Below are 16651 nucleotides of genomic sequence, written 5' to 3'. Positions count from 1 at the left end.
TTCATAAGCACTTTGTGCTCTGCTCAGGCTTGTTAAGGTTTATAGAGACCCCTCTGCACAGGGCTTCTCTGATCCACCAAGTTCCTCTCCTCAGCAGTTAGTTTCCTCCTTTGTCACTTAATAGGTCCCTGCATGACAAATGCTTGCAGCTCTTGTTTTATGCATCTTTTTATTAAACATGCTACTATCACTTAATTCTTTTGCTGCATATGGGGTAAACACACTGCTCCAAACCCTGGACTCCTGCAGGGAACATAGGAAAACAATGGCTTCACCAGTCTCCAGCCACCCCATCGTTCTGCCTGGCTCAGCTGACTCACTACTGCATCACTGTTTGATAATCCCTGCCAGTACCCCACTTCTTATCACAAGGAGTATGAACCAGCTGTCATATAAGGCATAAGAATTTCAGCTTCATTTCTAGGGCCTGCTTGTCTTCTCATGCCGTACATGGAAAAAAAAATCATGACTCACTTCTGTTCTTTGTGGGCTTGGTTCAATGCTGACTGAGGTCAGGGGCAATGGTGCAGGACCTCTTAAGTCCTACTGCCTGTCTTCAGTGCTGCTTCTGAGAAAAAAAGACAGCAAGCAGCAAAGAGACACTAATATATATTCACAACTGTAGACAGCAGGAGGTATTTATAGGAGATGGAGTGGAAATTCTTTTATTATTTTAGAATAATTGTATCACGGAAGTATTGCAGCAAATCACAGACGTTCTCACTTCAGTGTGCAAGCAAACGATAGGAACTGAACCCCACCTTTCTTTCATTTCATCATCTCTCAGCATTTAATTCTGAAAATGTGTTACTTCACAGAAGCCCAGGTTTTCTAATGGGCAGATGAGGTATGTGGCATTACCACTGTCTTGACAGGCATGTCTTTTTGAAAGCACCTCAACTTTCTGCTTCATTTCTCTGGAATTTTAAAAGCCCTTCCTGCATTTGACACTGGGTGGCTAAGAATGCTGAATTCAATGATTGTTTATCTCTCATTATTAACAGAGGCGTTTGGATTCCAAACTTTCAGTGATCAGCAACTGAGGACTGAAGGGGACCACTATAGTGACATCTCATTAAAACTTTCAAAAGACCTTCTCAGAGTTCACATAATGCAGAAGCTTGATTCGTCCATGCGGATGGACAAATGCCAGCATCCCAAACTGCTTGCAAAGAAAATCCCTCTTAAGAATTCTCAAGAGCAGCAAAATACACTGCATGCCTAAGGTGGTCAATAACACAAGCAGTTTTATTTGAAGCTTTTTACAAGCCATTGTTTCAAAAAAATATTCATACGTACATATATAAAAGCAAAGGAATGTCTTAACAAATAGGTTATACTGCATAAAGTCAGACAAAAGTTAAATAATGCAAAAATTAGGATCGCCTGTGAAACCTGATTTGGTGCCTCATGTGTATACCTTATAATGCTGATGGCAGCCAACCCCAAAGCTTTTATGTTCTCACAATTTTATCCTGTTCACTAAATGAAGGAACAAATAAACTTTAACTCCTGCAGAAACACATACCCGAACAGGGGAATTTGGAGCATTACTAGATCCCACAATAGCAACAGAGCCAGTGCATCTCTTTCTCTGGTTTACCTACTCCTACTCCATAGCCCCATCTCAGGAATTCCCCTGCTTTTCCCTGCCTGTGACCCTATTTTCTAAATTTCTCCCCATCACTTAGCTTCTCATCAACCCTCATTTTTCCTTTCATTCTTACTGCTTTTCAGAGCTCTTTCTAGCAAGTCAGCTAGTCCCAGTTTCTCAATTTCATATTTATTTTCACTCTCTTCAGGAAACCACTTCTACAGTATCTCTGATAATTACCCATCTCATATGACTACATATATTTTTTACCACTTTCATAACACTGGAGAGTATAGACTCTAAACAAACAGACAGCTGCTGCGACTGACAACTTACCTAAAGGAAAGCCATAGCAATCTCTGTGTTGAGAAGCTAGAGAGCTGGCTGGTGATGTAAGGAAAGTGATGAATCAGGTTTTGTTCAGCAAACAAAAGCATCACAGTTCTCTCCCGAGATCACTTGCCAGTGGGGCATAATCTAGAATACAAAGAATTGAAGTAAATAAAATAAAAATAATTGGGCTGAATAGTGGCAGAAGAATAACAGTTGCATTCAGAAAGTGGAAAATCATACGGTACACTGGTACAAGCCTCTAGTATTTATAGCATCTCGCGGTGCCAACATTAATTAAATAATCCTGAAAAAAATCCTGTAAAGAAACTATATAAATATTATTCTAACCTCCACTTTACTGATAAGGAAGCTTAGACAGAGACTTACTGTATTAGTGATAACTTGGAAATGTGTTTCATTTCAAACTTGAGACATTCCACGTCTCCAGCTGAGCTGCCAGCTACTAAAGCACACCACATTATTGAACGTTGGAAATTCAGCTCTCGGTGTTTCACCAGCGTCACACAGTGACTTGGAATCAGAGCTTGCATTCAAATCCTACATTGCTAAGGCACAGCGGTGGCAGCGTCCAGTAAACCATGCTGCCCATTGTATTAGATTGAAGTGGTCATGAACAGCAGAAGGCTTCCACACACCTCTGCATTGGGCTGGAACCACTTGGATGGCACAGACTTGGAAGAGTTTGACATTCTCAGGCATCACTGCTTTTACCGCCTGCTTAGAACAAATTATAAAACAGAGAAAAGGGACTGGGAAGAAGTTAATAAATAAGAAACTGTTGTAGGAAATGGTATAAAGAGTCAAGAGGGGAAACCAAAAAGTATAACAAAGATTAGGAATAAAAAACACTAGTACCAAGCTGTATTTTAAGCATCCTTCTGTTCCTAGTGAATATGGGCTCTGCTCTAGATTAATTCCTAACATGGGTTCAGTTTAAAAGTGGGGTTGAGAGGCTAGTGCATGTTCAAATGAGTTTTCTGAACGAAAAAGCAATTTGAAAAAAGTTGCAAAACCTTGAAATCTGGTATGTTTGCCCATTCATAGTCTGCATCCCATTAACATCTGAACTAACACTCCACCATTAAAGTCACTGAATATAACAAACATTTAGCATCTTTCAGCCTTGCAATGTCACTACCTTTTGCTTTTGAACTCCTCAGATCACATACAGATGTGATCTAATCTTTCTCTTTAATTCTCAAAGCAACCTTTTGAGCTTTCCACAGAGTTTTCAGCTTTAAATTATGATTTTAGAGGATTCTTACCTAGCATCCCCCAGAGCTGCTAGTGGGAATTTTGCTCTCTTATAATGCAGCTTGAACAGCAATTTAGGAGATGAGTTCCTAGGCTTCAGTAGTTACGCACAAGAACATATTCCTCAAAACGCTCAGAGAAATGCTTGCTGTGAACATGAGGTACTGGAAGAGAGCCAGCAGGCATCAATTTGCCACACAGTCACTTTTTTTATTTCACCATGGGGTATCCCAGGACGTAATGCACATCAAGGTGAAAGGGAACACGCATTTGCCTTGAAATTTCCCCACTGCTTTTCCTTCCTCCTTACGCTGCTAGTTTACCACAGTGTAAACCCAGAGAGCACCACCACAAAACAAACTCCTCAGTACAAAGAAAAGTCTATACCCTTTGTGCTCTGAATTGTAATCACATGGTCTTAGTCAAATTACTTGACCACTTTGCACTTATTAATGTTAGGATTGAGCACCACCATGCGTTTTCACAACTAAGTAAAAGGATATATTTATCTGTGCCACATGAATCTTGTCAGGATCAGAGCACTTTTCAAGTGTCTAGCACAAGGATGTCCTAGTCATAGCTCAGGATACTAAAACTCCAGTATCGTAACAGAAATGAAATATGCATAAATAATTACACTTTTTCATATTACTCCTGAAACAGATAAAAAACCCAAACCCCTCCTGCCTCCTTTTCAAGAGAGCTTTTAAAAAGCCTGCCAGAAAATAAAAAGTATTTTTAAAAAATTACAAATAGAGAGGCAATCACACTATGTATCATTTTCATAGTCTGAATTTTTAGACAGGCCTGGAGGGTGCATAATTTTATGATAGGGTGTGACTTTAATTACTAGTTGCCTCTTTGGAAGCTTTCCAGCAGTACTATAATGTGCTGCCTCTGTGCAGAGGACAACTGTGTGTCATTAAAGCAAAAAAAGCAAACCCTTGGTGACTGGGATACATACATCGTGACAGGCTTTATGTGGATTTATGTGCAGTCAGAAGCTAAACTCAACATGAAGTCACTACAGTAGTCTGCCATTTGTACCATTCTTATGGAAACCAAAGTGCTTTTATGCCAAAACCTGAATACATATCCATGCAGGAAATATATTAAATTCAGAACCACTCAGGAAAGCAAGCAGGCTTCTAAGCAGCTTTGATTTACACTGTACTTCCTCAGTGAGATTTAGTTACACTGGGAATGGCTCCTAAAAGTTACAGCAGCCATTCCAAAGAAACTTCTACTTGGTGCATGGCTGCTTACTTCTGCTCTTTTGTTCCCTTCCCTGTTTGCCACCAAATAAAAAAAAAAAAAAAACAAAACCAAAAAACCTAAAACCAACAACAAAAAAAAAACCCCAAAAACACCCACAAAAAAAAGTTATCTAACCTCTCTAGAGAGCAAGATCTAATATGGAGGAGGACTGAAACTTTCACTTCATCCCTCAAATTTAACATCATCTCCACTGATGCCAAGCGGAACTGCAGCCTGTATCCTCTCCACTTGATTTCACATATGTAAGAAACCAGACTTTACCAGACATACTTTTCCTCCCTTTCAGTATTTCTGCAAAGCAGAATACCAGAGCACAAAAGGCCATCTTTGTGCGAAGTAAGCTTTTTCTCCTGCACCTGTTGTCCATGCACAAGACCACTGCAGATTAAGCCCGTTCCCAAGAATCCCAACATTAGCTGAGGACTGAACCTTGATGCAAGACACAAAACTCTTAATACATCTAAAAAGCCTCAGCTTCGACGCTAAGGCAGCTCTGGATCAGGATCCCTGGGTACAGAGCAATCCCGTTTCAGAGTCAGTAATGAAAAAGAGACGCTGGTGACAACAGCTGCACATGGAAGTCGCCTCTACCGGCCCCCGTGGGCCCCAGCCCCACAGCGGCGATGAAGGGAGCGGGGCCCGGCGGGGCCATGACCGTCTGCATTTCCCCTAGCAAACCCGCAATTTCCTACGTGAGCCCGCCCCGGAGCTCTCCTCAGGCGGGCAGGCGAGGAACGCTGCTCTGCTCGTTAAAGAAGATCTGGCCTCTCCCTCGCCTCACGGCCCGCCCGGTACGAGAACTGGAGGATCCCCCCGCCCTCTCACCACCGCCCGCTCAGCGGTGACCGGGAGCACCGGTGTCCGCACCGGCGGCTCCCGCGGCGGGCCACCCCCGCCCCGCTCGGGGATGACCGTCCCGGTACGCAGCCGCCGCCCGGCCGAGAGCCTGAACGGGCCCCACCGGCCATTGCCATGGCGGCGCTGCCCGCCTCGAGCGGGAAACCCGCGCACTTCCGGGCTGTTGCGAGGGCCGCGCGCTGCCTCCCACGCCCACCCCCCCACCCCCCCGCTTCCGGTGGGCGCCAGTTCCGCTTCCGGTGCGGCGGATCCCGGGACGGTGCCGGTTCCGTTGCCAGGGTGAGGGGCCGCACCGCGCTGCCGAGAGGCGGGGGGCGGATCGGCGGCGCCACTGTGACCCGGTGGGCTGCGGGGGGCGCCGCCGTGCCGCCGATCGCCGGGCAGCCCGGTGGGTCTGCGCCCGGGCGCGGCGGAGGCCGGGCTTTACCGGGCCGGGGGGAGGCAGGGCCGATCGCGGCGGGGACTGAGGGCGGGCGCTTAATTCGACCGGGTCGGTGCCGCCGTAACGTCTGCGGGGTGGGAGCGGCTCCACGGGGCCGGGACCGGCAGCAGCGTGCGGGCTATCCCCGCTCGCCCGGCCCCGTGCCGCTGGGGCAGCCCCGGCGGGAGGGTGGGCGAAGGCGGCCGGGGCTGCCGGGCCTTGGCGGCGGCGGCGGGAGCGGAGCGGCTGCTGGTTTGAACCCCCGGTCCTCGCCTGATGCGGTGTGTAGGGAGCGCTGTGGGCCCGGCCCGTGGCACTGCACTTGCCGTGTTCTGGGGGTTTGTGTTTATGTTGTACGTTGCTTAGTGGAACTGCGAGCTGGGGGTGTCTGTCTGCCACATCTTCCGAGAAAAGCAGGGTAACCCAACAGTTTAACTGCAACAACGAAACTTGAACGCTTTCTCTGACCCAGTGACCTTCCAACCCGTAGACTCTTGGTGGTCCAAGGGGCTTGTAAGGGCCCTGAAGATGTAATTAGCCAAAGCAAACTTCATTTCAGCAAGCTTTGGTTTTGCACGGCATCCAGCCACAGTGATGGAAACTTTGAAAATCCCTGTGCCCCTAATCTATTTTCCTGTAATCATTGATTCTGATGTCCACACTCAATCCCCTTAGTGTTTTGGCATTGAGTAAAGGTGTCTTATTTCTGCTTGGCATTTCTCATAACATTCATCTTGACACGACTCTTAATTCGGTAAGGACAGACAGTTGGTCAAGTGCTCAGCTTTGGAGGGATGATCTTCTTGGTTTAGCACTGGACAGAGACTTGAGAAGTTTTCTTCAAGTTCTTGCCCAATGCATTTTCTTGTAGAATGATTTGAGGTGTATGGTACAGGTGAGAAAACAGAAAAAAATCTCTTCTTTCTGGAAACTTAGTGTAAGGATTACAGATAGGGATAATTTACAGTAATGACTCTATGTATCAACATTGTTTGACACTATGCAGCTTTAACCTCGGTGGAATTTCTTAGTGCTCCAAAGACCCTTTTTCATGAGTCTCTTTCACAGGATAATACCAAGTCCCAATCTGATTGGGGGAGGCCGGGGGGGGCAATATAATTTTTCCTTGATACCAGGTTTCCTCTTCAGTTTGTTTTCAGGGCTCTTAGACAGGGGACTGTGGAAGTGTCGCTTGTAGTCCTCAGCAAGCAGGTTGTTATCTGGCTCTCTATTTCTCATCTGCTCTGAGCTTGATGGATATGCCTGAGCAATTACTTGTTCGTTCCTAACAGGCTATACTGTATAAACGAGAAGTATTTTGTCTGAGAGCAGGTAACCTCTGAGAACACAATGCTAGAGAGGAAAAGGAACCAGATTTTTGGATTCTGAGATTTTTCAGAATTGCCAGACCTGCGTTTCTTCTTGTAATGCATTTCTTGAGGGTTGATAGCCTCAGTTTTTTCCGCAGGTCTGCTTTCTCTTTGTTTTGAATATCCATCTTTTGAGGACAGTCTCACCATTAGTGGTGCAGAGGCCTTCTCTGCATCTCCTGACAATCTGTAACAACCTTTCATACCTTTCTAGTTTCTAAGCTTTAACAGAAAAAAACCTGTTCTTCCTTCCACATCAAGCTAAAAATCTTGATTTTCTGCCATGTTTAATGTAGGACTAAACTGTTAAATACAATTTGTATAAGCAATGCTGTGTAAATTTATTAAAGATAGTATAATTATGGTTGTTTTGTCATCACTGCAATGAAAGTACAGTTCTTACAGTGTAATTGCATTGTGTAAGTGTATATTTAGGCTTTGTTTTCAAACTCATACTTTGATATTGCTACGGTGAGACATGACCTGGGGTGTGTATTACTGCAGGTGTTGCACAGTGAAAGTGAATAGAGAAATCCGATCCTAAAAATGAACTGTTGGGTTCAGAACTATTTTTACGGTTTTCTATATTTTAGGTATTTCGTATTTGCTCTTTTGTTGTTACATATGTAAAGATATCCATGGCAGGTTTGGTTGCATAATTATTGCAGAGGACATTTCTGAGCTTTGAAATGACTTTTACGATACTGCAGTACTCTGCTTGGGTGCTGGTTGTGCAGTGAACAGGCTGTACCTGCACAGAACGCACAGCAGATGAGCATATGCTGGAGCAAACGGTGAATGTGACATTGCTAAATACACTGAAGTAGAACTCGGAGTCTCAATTTTAGTGCTGTTCTTTCTCCCTTATTTTCAACATTTTATTAACGCGCTTATCATCTGCTTATGCAAAGCAAACAGCTCTTTGATATACAATATAATAAAAAATCAAAAAGACTTTAAATATACTGTATCGTTTGTCTTCTGAAAAGAGCAATTCTCCTATTTCTTCCTTACATATCATTGTGTTTTCCTCCTGCAGCAGATTTTTCAGAGAACAATACTGAACATATGCTTCAAGGATGTCTCTCTCTCTCATAATAAAATGGGGCGGACAGGAGTATACGATAACCTCACTATCAGAAGAAGACACGGTGTTGGATCTGAAGCAGTCTCTTAAAGGCCTTACTGGAGTGTTACCAGAGCGTCAAAAACTACTTGGACTTAAAATGAAGGGTAATTATTCATATTTGCTATTTGTTGTGGATATGCTCGAGATGTTTAAGGACAAACATCCTCTAAACCTAGCCAGGATGTGTATACTAACAGGGAATCTAGCTTTGGAATGAACAGGAACATAGAAATTTTATGTCATTGGATATTGTCTATTATTGAGACATCTATCTGGTCATTTTTTAATGGATGTCATGGAACTGCAGCCAATGTATGTTAAAAAACATTAAATTCCTGCTAGCCAGATAATGTATCTGTACATGGATGAGGGCAATAATACAGCTTGGGGTATTCTGATGTTTGACAGGTAGCTTATTTCAATTAAACATTAAATATATTGACATATTTCTAAAACCTCTCTACCCTAGTAAAACAAAAATAAAAATTATCTGCTTGCATTATAGGCAAACCTGCAGATGATGATGTTAAGCTTGGAGCTCTCAAGTTGAAACCAAATACTAAAATCATGATGATGGGCACTCGTGAAGAGAGTTTGGTAAATCTTTTACTTTTTTATTAGCTTAAACAGGAAAAAATGCTTGTGTCTCCAAATTTTTATTTTAAATTTTGAATATTACAGTAATCATTTGAAAAATGGTAGTACAGTAGATTTCTGTTGGTGTTTATTTTTGTATGTAAAGTAAGCTTTTTTGCAGAACTCTGATAGCAGTGTATTCATTAAACTCCTGTATTGTTCTGGACTTGAAGTCCAAATCTATTAGCAGGATATTCACTGGCTTCTCAAATCTGAACTATCATCAGTATACTTTAAAATTCTTTGCACTAGTAAAGCGAAATCATTTTGGTTAAATCGTATTTTTGTCCTGTACTGTGCAGTAACAGAAACTTGTTACCCATTGTTATTTTCCTTCAGTGATCCTAGTTATCTTTTATTATCATTCCTCTAGGAAGATGTCCTTGGGCCACCGCCTGACAATGATGATGTTGTCAATGACTTTGATATTGAAGAGGAAGTTGTGGAAGTAGAAAATAGGTTAGGAGTTTTAACTGTTAAAAACCAGTCGTCCTGTTATGGAATGTACAGTATACCTTTTAATTAATTGTAACTTTTTGCACTGTTACATTAGGGAGGAAAATCTACTAAAAATTTCCCGCAGAGTTAAAGAATACAAAGTGGAAATTCTGAATCCTCCTAGAGAAGGAAAAAAGCTGCTGGTGCTAGATGTTGATTATACACTATTTGGTGAGATTTTATGCAACTTGTGTTTTTCATTTCTTTAAGACATCAGTTTATTTGCCAGTTCACGTTTCTTGACTTTTGCATTACAAATCTGTTTCAGTATGTCTTGTACTTTGGTATGTCTTGCACTGTATAACTTCTGCTTTGTAATATTTTAGGGTCTTCTGTTCATATTTTTAAAAGCACTGGCCTTTTTCAGTGTTGCATATTGTAGATTTTAGTGCAGCAACTATTTACTTTCTGCAAAAAGACATAAAAGAGTAGCAATTTCATATTCTACCCAGATAATTTTTCTCTTGACCAACTTGTATCTTGGGCATCACAGACAGTAGCAGGGCAAGATACTGTAAAATAACGATCTCAGTCTGTACTGACTGACTACACTTTTGGGGGCCGTGGGAGAATAGCTTTAAATTTTATTTCCAGATCATTACTAAACATGCACAAAAACATGTTTTACTTGAAAATTCTGTCGGACAGGTTTTTTTGGAAGTCTGAATTTTCCTTCTGACTTAGTATTCTGGGATGTAGGTGTGTCAAGGCAGCTTGACTATAAGCAATAAATAATAGCTTGCCTTATCCTATTTCCTTAGCTTTTTTTTTTTTTATGAGATTTGTTTACAATCTGAGATTTAAATTCAACCTATTACCAAGTTTAAAAATTTTAGAGGTCTTCTGTGAGCAGAATTTGACAGCAGTTTTCTAATTGGAACCGGCAACATTTGCATGTCCGAAACAAGCTGGATATGTGTTCACAAAATTAACTGGACTAGGTTTGAAGGAATCTTTTCCGTATCTGGACTGTTACAGATTTGTGATATGCACAGATGAACTATTTGGCCTGACTTTTCAAAGATACTCAGGCCCACAGATCTCTGATTTAATTATTAGCTAAGCCCTCAAATACCTGTAAGGATCAACAAATAAATGTCCCCTCTGCTGCTTTTTTTCACCTTCAAAATGGGAATGGTAGTTTGCTATGAATTCATTCATGATTTTGAAGTGCCCTCGTGAAACTCTTCAGGTCTCTGGATAGATAGGACAGTCTAACTAAACTTCAATATCTTCAACTTTAATAATGATTTGCTTATCTCTTATATTCTTTTTAGACCACAGATCTTGTGCTGAAACTGGAGTAGAACTGATGAGGCCATACCTTCATGAATTCCTGACATCTGCATATGAGGATTATGATATTGTAATTTGGTGTAAGTTTTATATTCAATACCTAAGACTTTACTGTAAATTGTCATTCAGAGCAGAGACTCCAGGTGGGAGATTTTGATATTGCTTTTCAGTGTGAATCACAAGATCTAAAACAATACATGAATGCTTAGCTGTAATACCTTCAACAAGAATGTTCACACAGCTATTAGAGCTATTTTAGAAGAATAGTAATTCTTATGTGAAAAAACACCACATATTGCTTACATGAATGGATCTAGTCACAGTAGGAAGCTCAACATCACTTTACTGAGTGTTACTTTGTGTAAACAAGTGCTTGAAGTAACAGAATTGTATAATCAACATTCAGACACTGATAGCTATCTTTACAAATAATCTCAATCCAGACAATAAGTAGTGAACTGCCACATGAACCAAACTCTCCTGTCTACAGGGATGGTTGGTCATTTGCCGTTTCACTTCCTGTCCAGCAGCTGGAGAACAGACTTTAGCCAGTGCAGGGTGTAAACCATATTAAAATCATAGTACAAAATTTAGGTTTTGTAGCCTGGAACAATGCTTCCACATATTCTTAGATCAGTGGGCAATGTTGACACTTTGTCCTTTCCAGGCCTTATGTATTCTTGTCATTGCTTCCAGGAGAAAATCCTGCACAGGTAACACTGTTCCTCAAACCAGGTGTAGCCCACTTACGGTCCTGCAGACTGTAGTTCAGTAACAACTGATCTAGAAAATGGTTTAAACACATCCAGTACTTTGTCTAGTTTTTCATTTGAAAAGTAAGCCTTTCCAAATAAAAATAAACTTCCATGAAGGATCACTGTCTTCAAGGCAGTGAACTAGGAAAGCTGTAAGAAGGATGGATCTTTCTGAAATAAATTTTTTGTAAAAATATGGTGTGTTAAGTGAACAGTTCCTTGGCTTGTTTCTCTTTTGCCTGTCAATGACTTATTTTGATAAAGTATTCTTTCTGTTTTCTCCTCTTTATTTCAGCTGCTACTAATATGAAGTGGATTGAAGCTAAAATGAAAGTAAGTTTTTCTGAAAACGTGTAATTTGTTTCTAGTCTGGCTAGCTATTCAGTACTTGGATTCATGCTTAGTGTTATAGAGCAGGCTAACAACTGGGGAAGTTGTACAAGTCAAAACCTGAGGTTTTAAAATCTTCATAGTAATTTTAAATTATCTTTGTCCCAAAACTGGATTAAATCTAATTTTAGAATTCCATACAAACTATCAGCAGTAAGTGCTAAATTTAGTTACTAAACACAAGTCAGTACCTGCTGAAACTTAGATTAGTCATGCAGCCTTCGCAGCTGCATTCGTCTTACCTCTAATTATAGAGTTCTAGTCTTTCAGTGTAATAGCATTTTTTTTAAAGAAGAGGACAGATGTTGCATGCTGGAGTAGGTTATCAAGAGGAAACTCTTTTCATATTTATCTTGTACCTCTTGCAGCTGTGTGGTTCTGTTGCTTCCTCTGCATTATTAAACATCCGTAAGAGCTCGTCTTTCAATCCTAGTTTCTTCTGCATGTGAATCAGGCAACTAGCCAGTTTTGCACAGCTGACCTAGTGGTAAACATATTTGCAGTCAGGCTTAGCTGTAAATCTAATGAGCTTACTAAGAATTGCTGTATGTTTTCTTGGTGGATTGGGATTTTTCATGCTTATAAATCATACTTGTTTCCATTTCAGGGAAAACTTTTCCAAATTTAAGCTTTTGTATCTCCACTTTTTGTGATAGACTAACCATTTCAGGTTTTAACAGAGCAAAGCACATTTCCCAGTGTTCTCTTCCTCAAAATAATGAATTGCTACAGTTTTTCTAGCTAAAAAATGCCTCAGAGTGATCTCAGAAATGAGAACCTTTAACTAGAACTAGGAAGTTGAGTTCGTGCAAGTAAAATCAGTGTTGAGCCTTACAAACATGGTACTTGTGGCATTGTTACGTCTCTGTTTATGTTGTGTCCATCAGTGTAGTGCTAAGACTCAATCTTGTGGAAAACCATTGTTCAAAACTGGGCTGCTCCCCCTGTGCTGGTCGCCTTTCTAAATTTCTAGGTCACTTTTCCAGCCCTTTCACATGTTACTGAGTCACAACCTTTCTATGCCTACTCCTGGACCTTGATCAGCTGAGATTCCTACCACTAGATGCCAACTGCTGTTTCTCCTTGAACTGATAGCACCAGGGGTGCTTACCTCTAAAGGTCTCACTTTTTGTCAGGGAACAAAAAGTTCTTGGCATTTAAGCTTTTGTTTTAAACTACAAAGGAGGAACAGCATTAAAGAGAAGGGAGTATCAGATAACAGAGTTTAATCTCTCATTTACCATCTATTTATGCCTGGAATTAAAATGGTCTAGAACAGCTAGTTTTTTCAGTTCACACTTTTCATTTGCAAGATTCACTTTTTCAAGTAAAAGCAAATCAGTTAAGTGTGGCTGGCTATTTCCAAGAGAGCTGTTGCAGTGGATATTTTCTGCTTTGCTTATTACTGCTGTTGAATGCACCAGAAACTGTCAGCAGTATCTATGTTATAACATGTCAGCAGATTTTACTATCACTTCTCAGCTTTAGAAAGGATTTGAAATGGAAATTATGCTCTCTCATCTAGTCAAAGTTTTTTATTTCTAGAAAGGATGTTTTCCTTAGAGTCTTTATTTCAGGAGTTATCAGATCTTTAAAGTGAAAACTGACAGATCTCTGACTAACATTGGCTGTCTTGGATGTGGGTAGGAGGAAACGAGAACAATGAACTGTTACTGCCTTTGGGCTGTGACTTGTTGCAACGTACTAGAAGAAACAAAAAGCAGACAGTACACAGTTGCTATCCTTGCTATAAATATTGAGTAAAATTGCAGCATGTAAAACTTGTGAAAGATTATGCATGGAGGTATGGGCAAGACCTATGTATTTTGCCTTTTCCGCAAAGTTGCTTTGATTTTATGCTGACATCAGTTGTTAAGTTTCTGATAGTAAACACTGCAAAAATTAATTCCTATCAGCTGTTTTGTTCTTGGTAGAATGGTGTCCTTTTTTGATTCTCGTTACGTAAAAAAAATTTTAACACCCCCCCCCCCCCCCCGATACCTATTTTTAGTGTGTCTCTGGTAATCCTCAGCAGCTCACCCTTTGACAAACAATGTATTATAATTGTGGTTCAATAAAACCAGCAGTAAAACTGTCATAATTAGAAGCTTTAGTAATAAATCTTTGTCTGCAGGAGCTTGGAGTGAGTACCAATGCAAACTACAAGATAACTTTCATGCTGGACAGTGCTGCCATGATAACAGTGCACACTCCTAGAAGAGGACTAATAGATGTAAGTACCTGTTTTTTCTTGATCTTTTTCTACATGCAACTGACATGTTATCATACCCCTTTGAAATATTCAACAATAAAGTTGTGCTGACGTTTTCATGCAAGAAAATTGTAAGGTCTTGGAAGCATAGATTTGTGGGTTTTGATACTGAAATTCTCTATTAATGTTTTACTTTGAGTAGCACATTTGGATGACGCTGCTTTCTAATCAAATAATAGATAACTGTTGCAAGAAAATCTAGTGCCAACAGAAAGGTTTTCTTGGGGGGGAATGGAGTGTATTTAGTGTGTTCTACTGTTTCACATCTCTTCCCTTGCTAAAGCCCAACTACCTGCTAATTTTTTAGCAACAGAATACAAGTATCCATTCAAGTTTGGACTCAAGTTCCTATAGACTTGTATTTTCATCTCCTGCATATGATCTGATTTACCTCAGGTGCCTTGTATGTGTTATTTTTGCAGGTGAAGCCTCTTGGTGTTATCTGGGGGAAATTTTCAGAATATTACAGCAAAAAAAATACTATTATGTTTGATGATATTGGCCGAAACTTCCTAATGAATCCACAAAATGGACTCAAGGTAATTTAAACTGGAATTTGTTTATTACTACATTTTTCTTATACCTCAAGTAGTACTTTCTCATACTACTCTGCTGTATCATAAAGAAAGGTTATTCCTAACTAGCAAAGATGCATATTTTATGGTATTTTTTTATTTAATTTGCCTTTTGTCTAGACTGTTATCTCCCCAATAGTAGTATTAAATAAGCTTTGTTTCACTATTAAGTGAGCTTTTAAGAGATTACCAAAATCAATGAAATTATGTTGTCTGCTTAAATTATACCTGTGCGCCATAATCAAGCTGGGCATTGCTGACAGGCACCATTGAAATATGTGATGTTCAATCTCAAGAGCAGTTCTATTCTGAAAATAAATCAAACAACAAGTGTTTGTACTTCATGGTAGTATGCCAATGTAATAGCAAGCATTCTGTTCTGGGAAATAATACCTCAAGCCATTTTGATTGCAGAAGAGCAAATAATTCATTTTATAAAATTGTCAACAGTCCTGGTTCTGAACAAGAACGCAACTTAGATTTCTACTTATATATGATGGTACAGTGGTATGGTACTAAAAGAACGCTCATACATTTCTTAAAAAAGAAAATGTTTTCATACGCAGAAATCCAGTATGATATTTCTTTGAAAGTATCCATGGTGTGAAGAGGATAGCAATTGATGAGATCTAGCAAGATATTAATTGGAACTGTACAGTGTTAGGGGAATCAAGACTAGCAAAGATCTTGCTGGGAGAAGATTAACCAGCGAGCTCCCCCTAACTCAGATTTGAAAGATGTTTGTCAAAATGTTAACAACGGTAGACAAGAACATTGAATCACTAAAAAAATGCACAGGTATAACGTATTCCAAGCTTAAAGCAGTTGTCAGATAAGCTTTTTTTCTGACATCTCTTTTAATAGAAGCTATGATTGTAGTCAAATGCTTTTTGTTGAAAGAAAAAAAAAAAGATTTTCTGGTTCCAGTGACCCCAGACGACTCATAAGGCAAAGCTGAAAACCCCTCTCCAGCAAAAATGTCTATGAAATCATATCAGGAAATGTGGCAGTCTATTCCAGATAATTTTATCATTCTGTCTGACTGGGAGGGGAAGTCTTGAAGCAGTGCAAGATAAAACAAATTTCTTCCTGCTGGACAGGCAAGGCAAAAACCCTACAGTCCAGTTTGTATGAATAATAAGACAAATTGGATGTGGCCACTAATGGAAAAGGGTTTTCTTCCTCTTACCTAAGAGAAGTTGTAACTTGGCATAGTACTGAAAATATATTTTAATTAGGTGGTAAATGGTAGAAAATTGAAAGCATTTTTCTAACTTTGAGAAAATGGTTATACCCAGTTTATTTATTTTGTGTAGATAAGGCCTTTTATGAAAGCACATTTAAATCGGGATAAAGACAAGGAACTTCTAAAGCTCACTCAGTACCTCAAAGAAATAGCAAAATTAGATGACTTTTTGGAGCTGAACCACAAACATTGGGAAAGGTAAGAAAAAAAGCCAAAATTCTTTCTTCCTTCTGTCCCTGACCCCACTGTGTTTTGCTTGAGGTTGTTTGTACAAAGTCCGGAAACAACTGAGCTGATGAACTTTGACATCACTTACAGTTTTGAAGGTCCTTTAGTTTGAGCAGAATTCTAATGTGGCTATACTGTTTGGGCTGGCTCCCTACAATGGTAAGATTTTGGCACCAAGGACTGTTTTTCCATACTTCTCCAGTGTTCAGGATTGCTGGTTGTTTTCAATGAGGCAGTTATGCTTCCCAAAGGGAAAAGCATTTTTTAAGGAACCTGGTCCCTGGAAATCTGTCTTTCCACCCCTACAAAGTTAGGCTGTCAGGTCAGATCTCAGGTCCTTTGTTACAAGGCAACTTTTCTGGTGGTTACTTCAGAGGTTCGGCGTGTTACAGTGTGATTCTCGGGTGCTGTGCAGGTTGTGTGGCATTACAGTATTCGTCAGCTCTGAAACAGAAGTCACTGTGTTATGAACAAGAGTTTTCCAGATGCTTAGGGTA

General features: G+C 40.3%; 2 protein-coding genes across 5 annotated transcripts in view; one reads left to right on the top strand and one right to left on the bottom strand.

Annotated features, from left to right (window-relative positions):
• Positions 1-5398, bottom strand: part of RNF145 (ring finger protein 145) — a 52583-nt gene extending 47185 nt beyond the window's left edge. The window contains exon 1 of the mRNA XM_080398534.1: positions 1931-5398. The gene's annotated coding sequence lies outside the window, so the exon portion shown is untranslated. The remainder of the gene's footprint in view (positions 1-1930) is intronic.
• Positions 5399-5525: 127 nt separating this feature from the next.
• UBLCP1 (ubiquitin like domain containing CTD phosphatase 1) overlaps positions 5526-16651 on the top strand; it is a 12243-nt gene continuing 1117 nt past the window's right edge. The window contains exons 1-10 of one of the 4 annotated variants that reach the window (XM_080398545.1): positions 5526-5617; positions 8169-8362; positions 8764-8855; positions 9268-9353; positions 9448-9563; positions 10670-10768; positions 11739-11776; positions 13968-14066; positions 14528-14644; positions 15997-16124. In XM_080398545.1, coding sequence (XP_080254671.1) covers positions 8209-8362; positions 8764-8855; positions 9268-9353; positions 9448-9563; positions 10670-10768; positions 11739-11776; positions 13968-14066; positions 14528-14644; positions 15997-16124 — 929 coding nt within the window. In that variant the 5' untranslated portion in view covers positions 5526-5617; positions 8169-8208. Of the gene's footprint in view, positions 5727-8168; positions 8363-8763; positions 8856-9267; positions 9354-9447; positions 9564-10669; positions 10769-11738; positions 11777-13967; positions 14067-14527; positions 14645-15996; positions 16125-16651 lie in introns of all 4 variants that reach the window. The other 3 variants (XM_080398547.1, XM_080398546.1, XM_080398548.1) reach the window with 3 other exon arrangements.

This window comes from Falco punctatus, assembly GCF_963210335.1.
Source record: "Falco punctatus genome assembly, chromosome: 8".
In the NCBI taxonomy this organism is placed as follows: domain Eukaryota; kingdom Metazoa; phylum Chordata; class Aves; order Falconiformes; family Falconidae; genus Falco; species Falco punctatus.
Note: the sequence above shows the minus strand (reverse complement) of the source record. Positions and strands in the feature narration are given on the sequence as shown.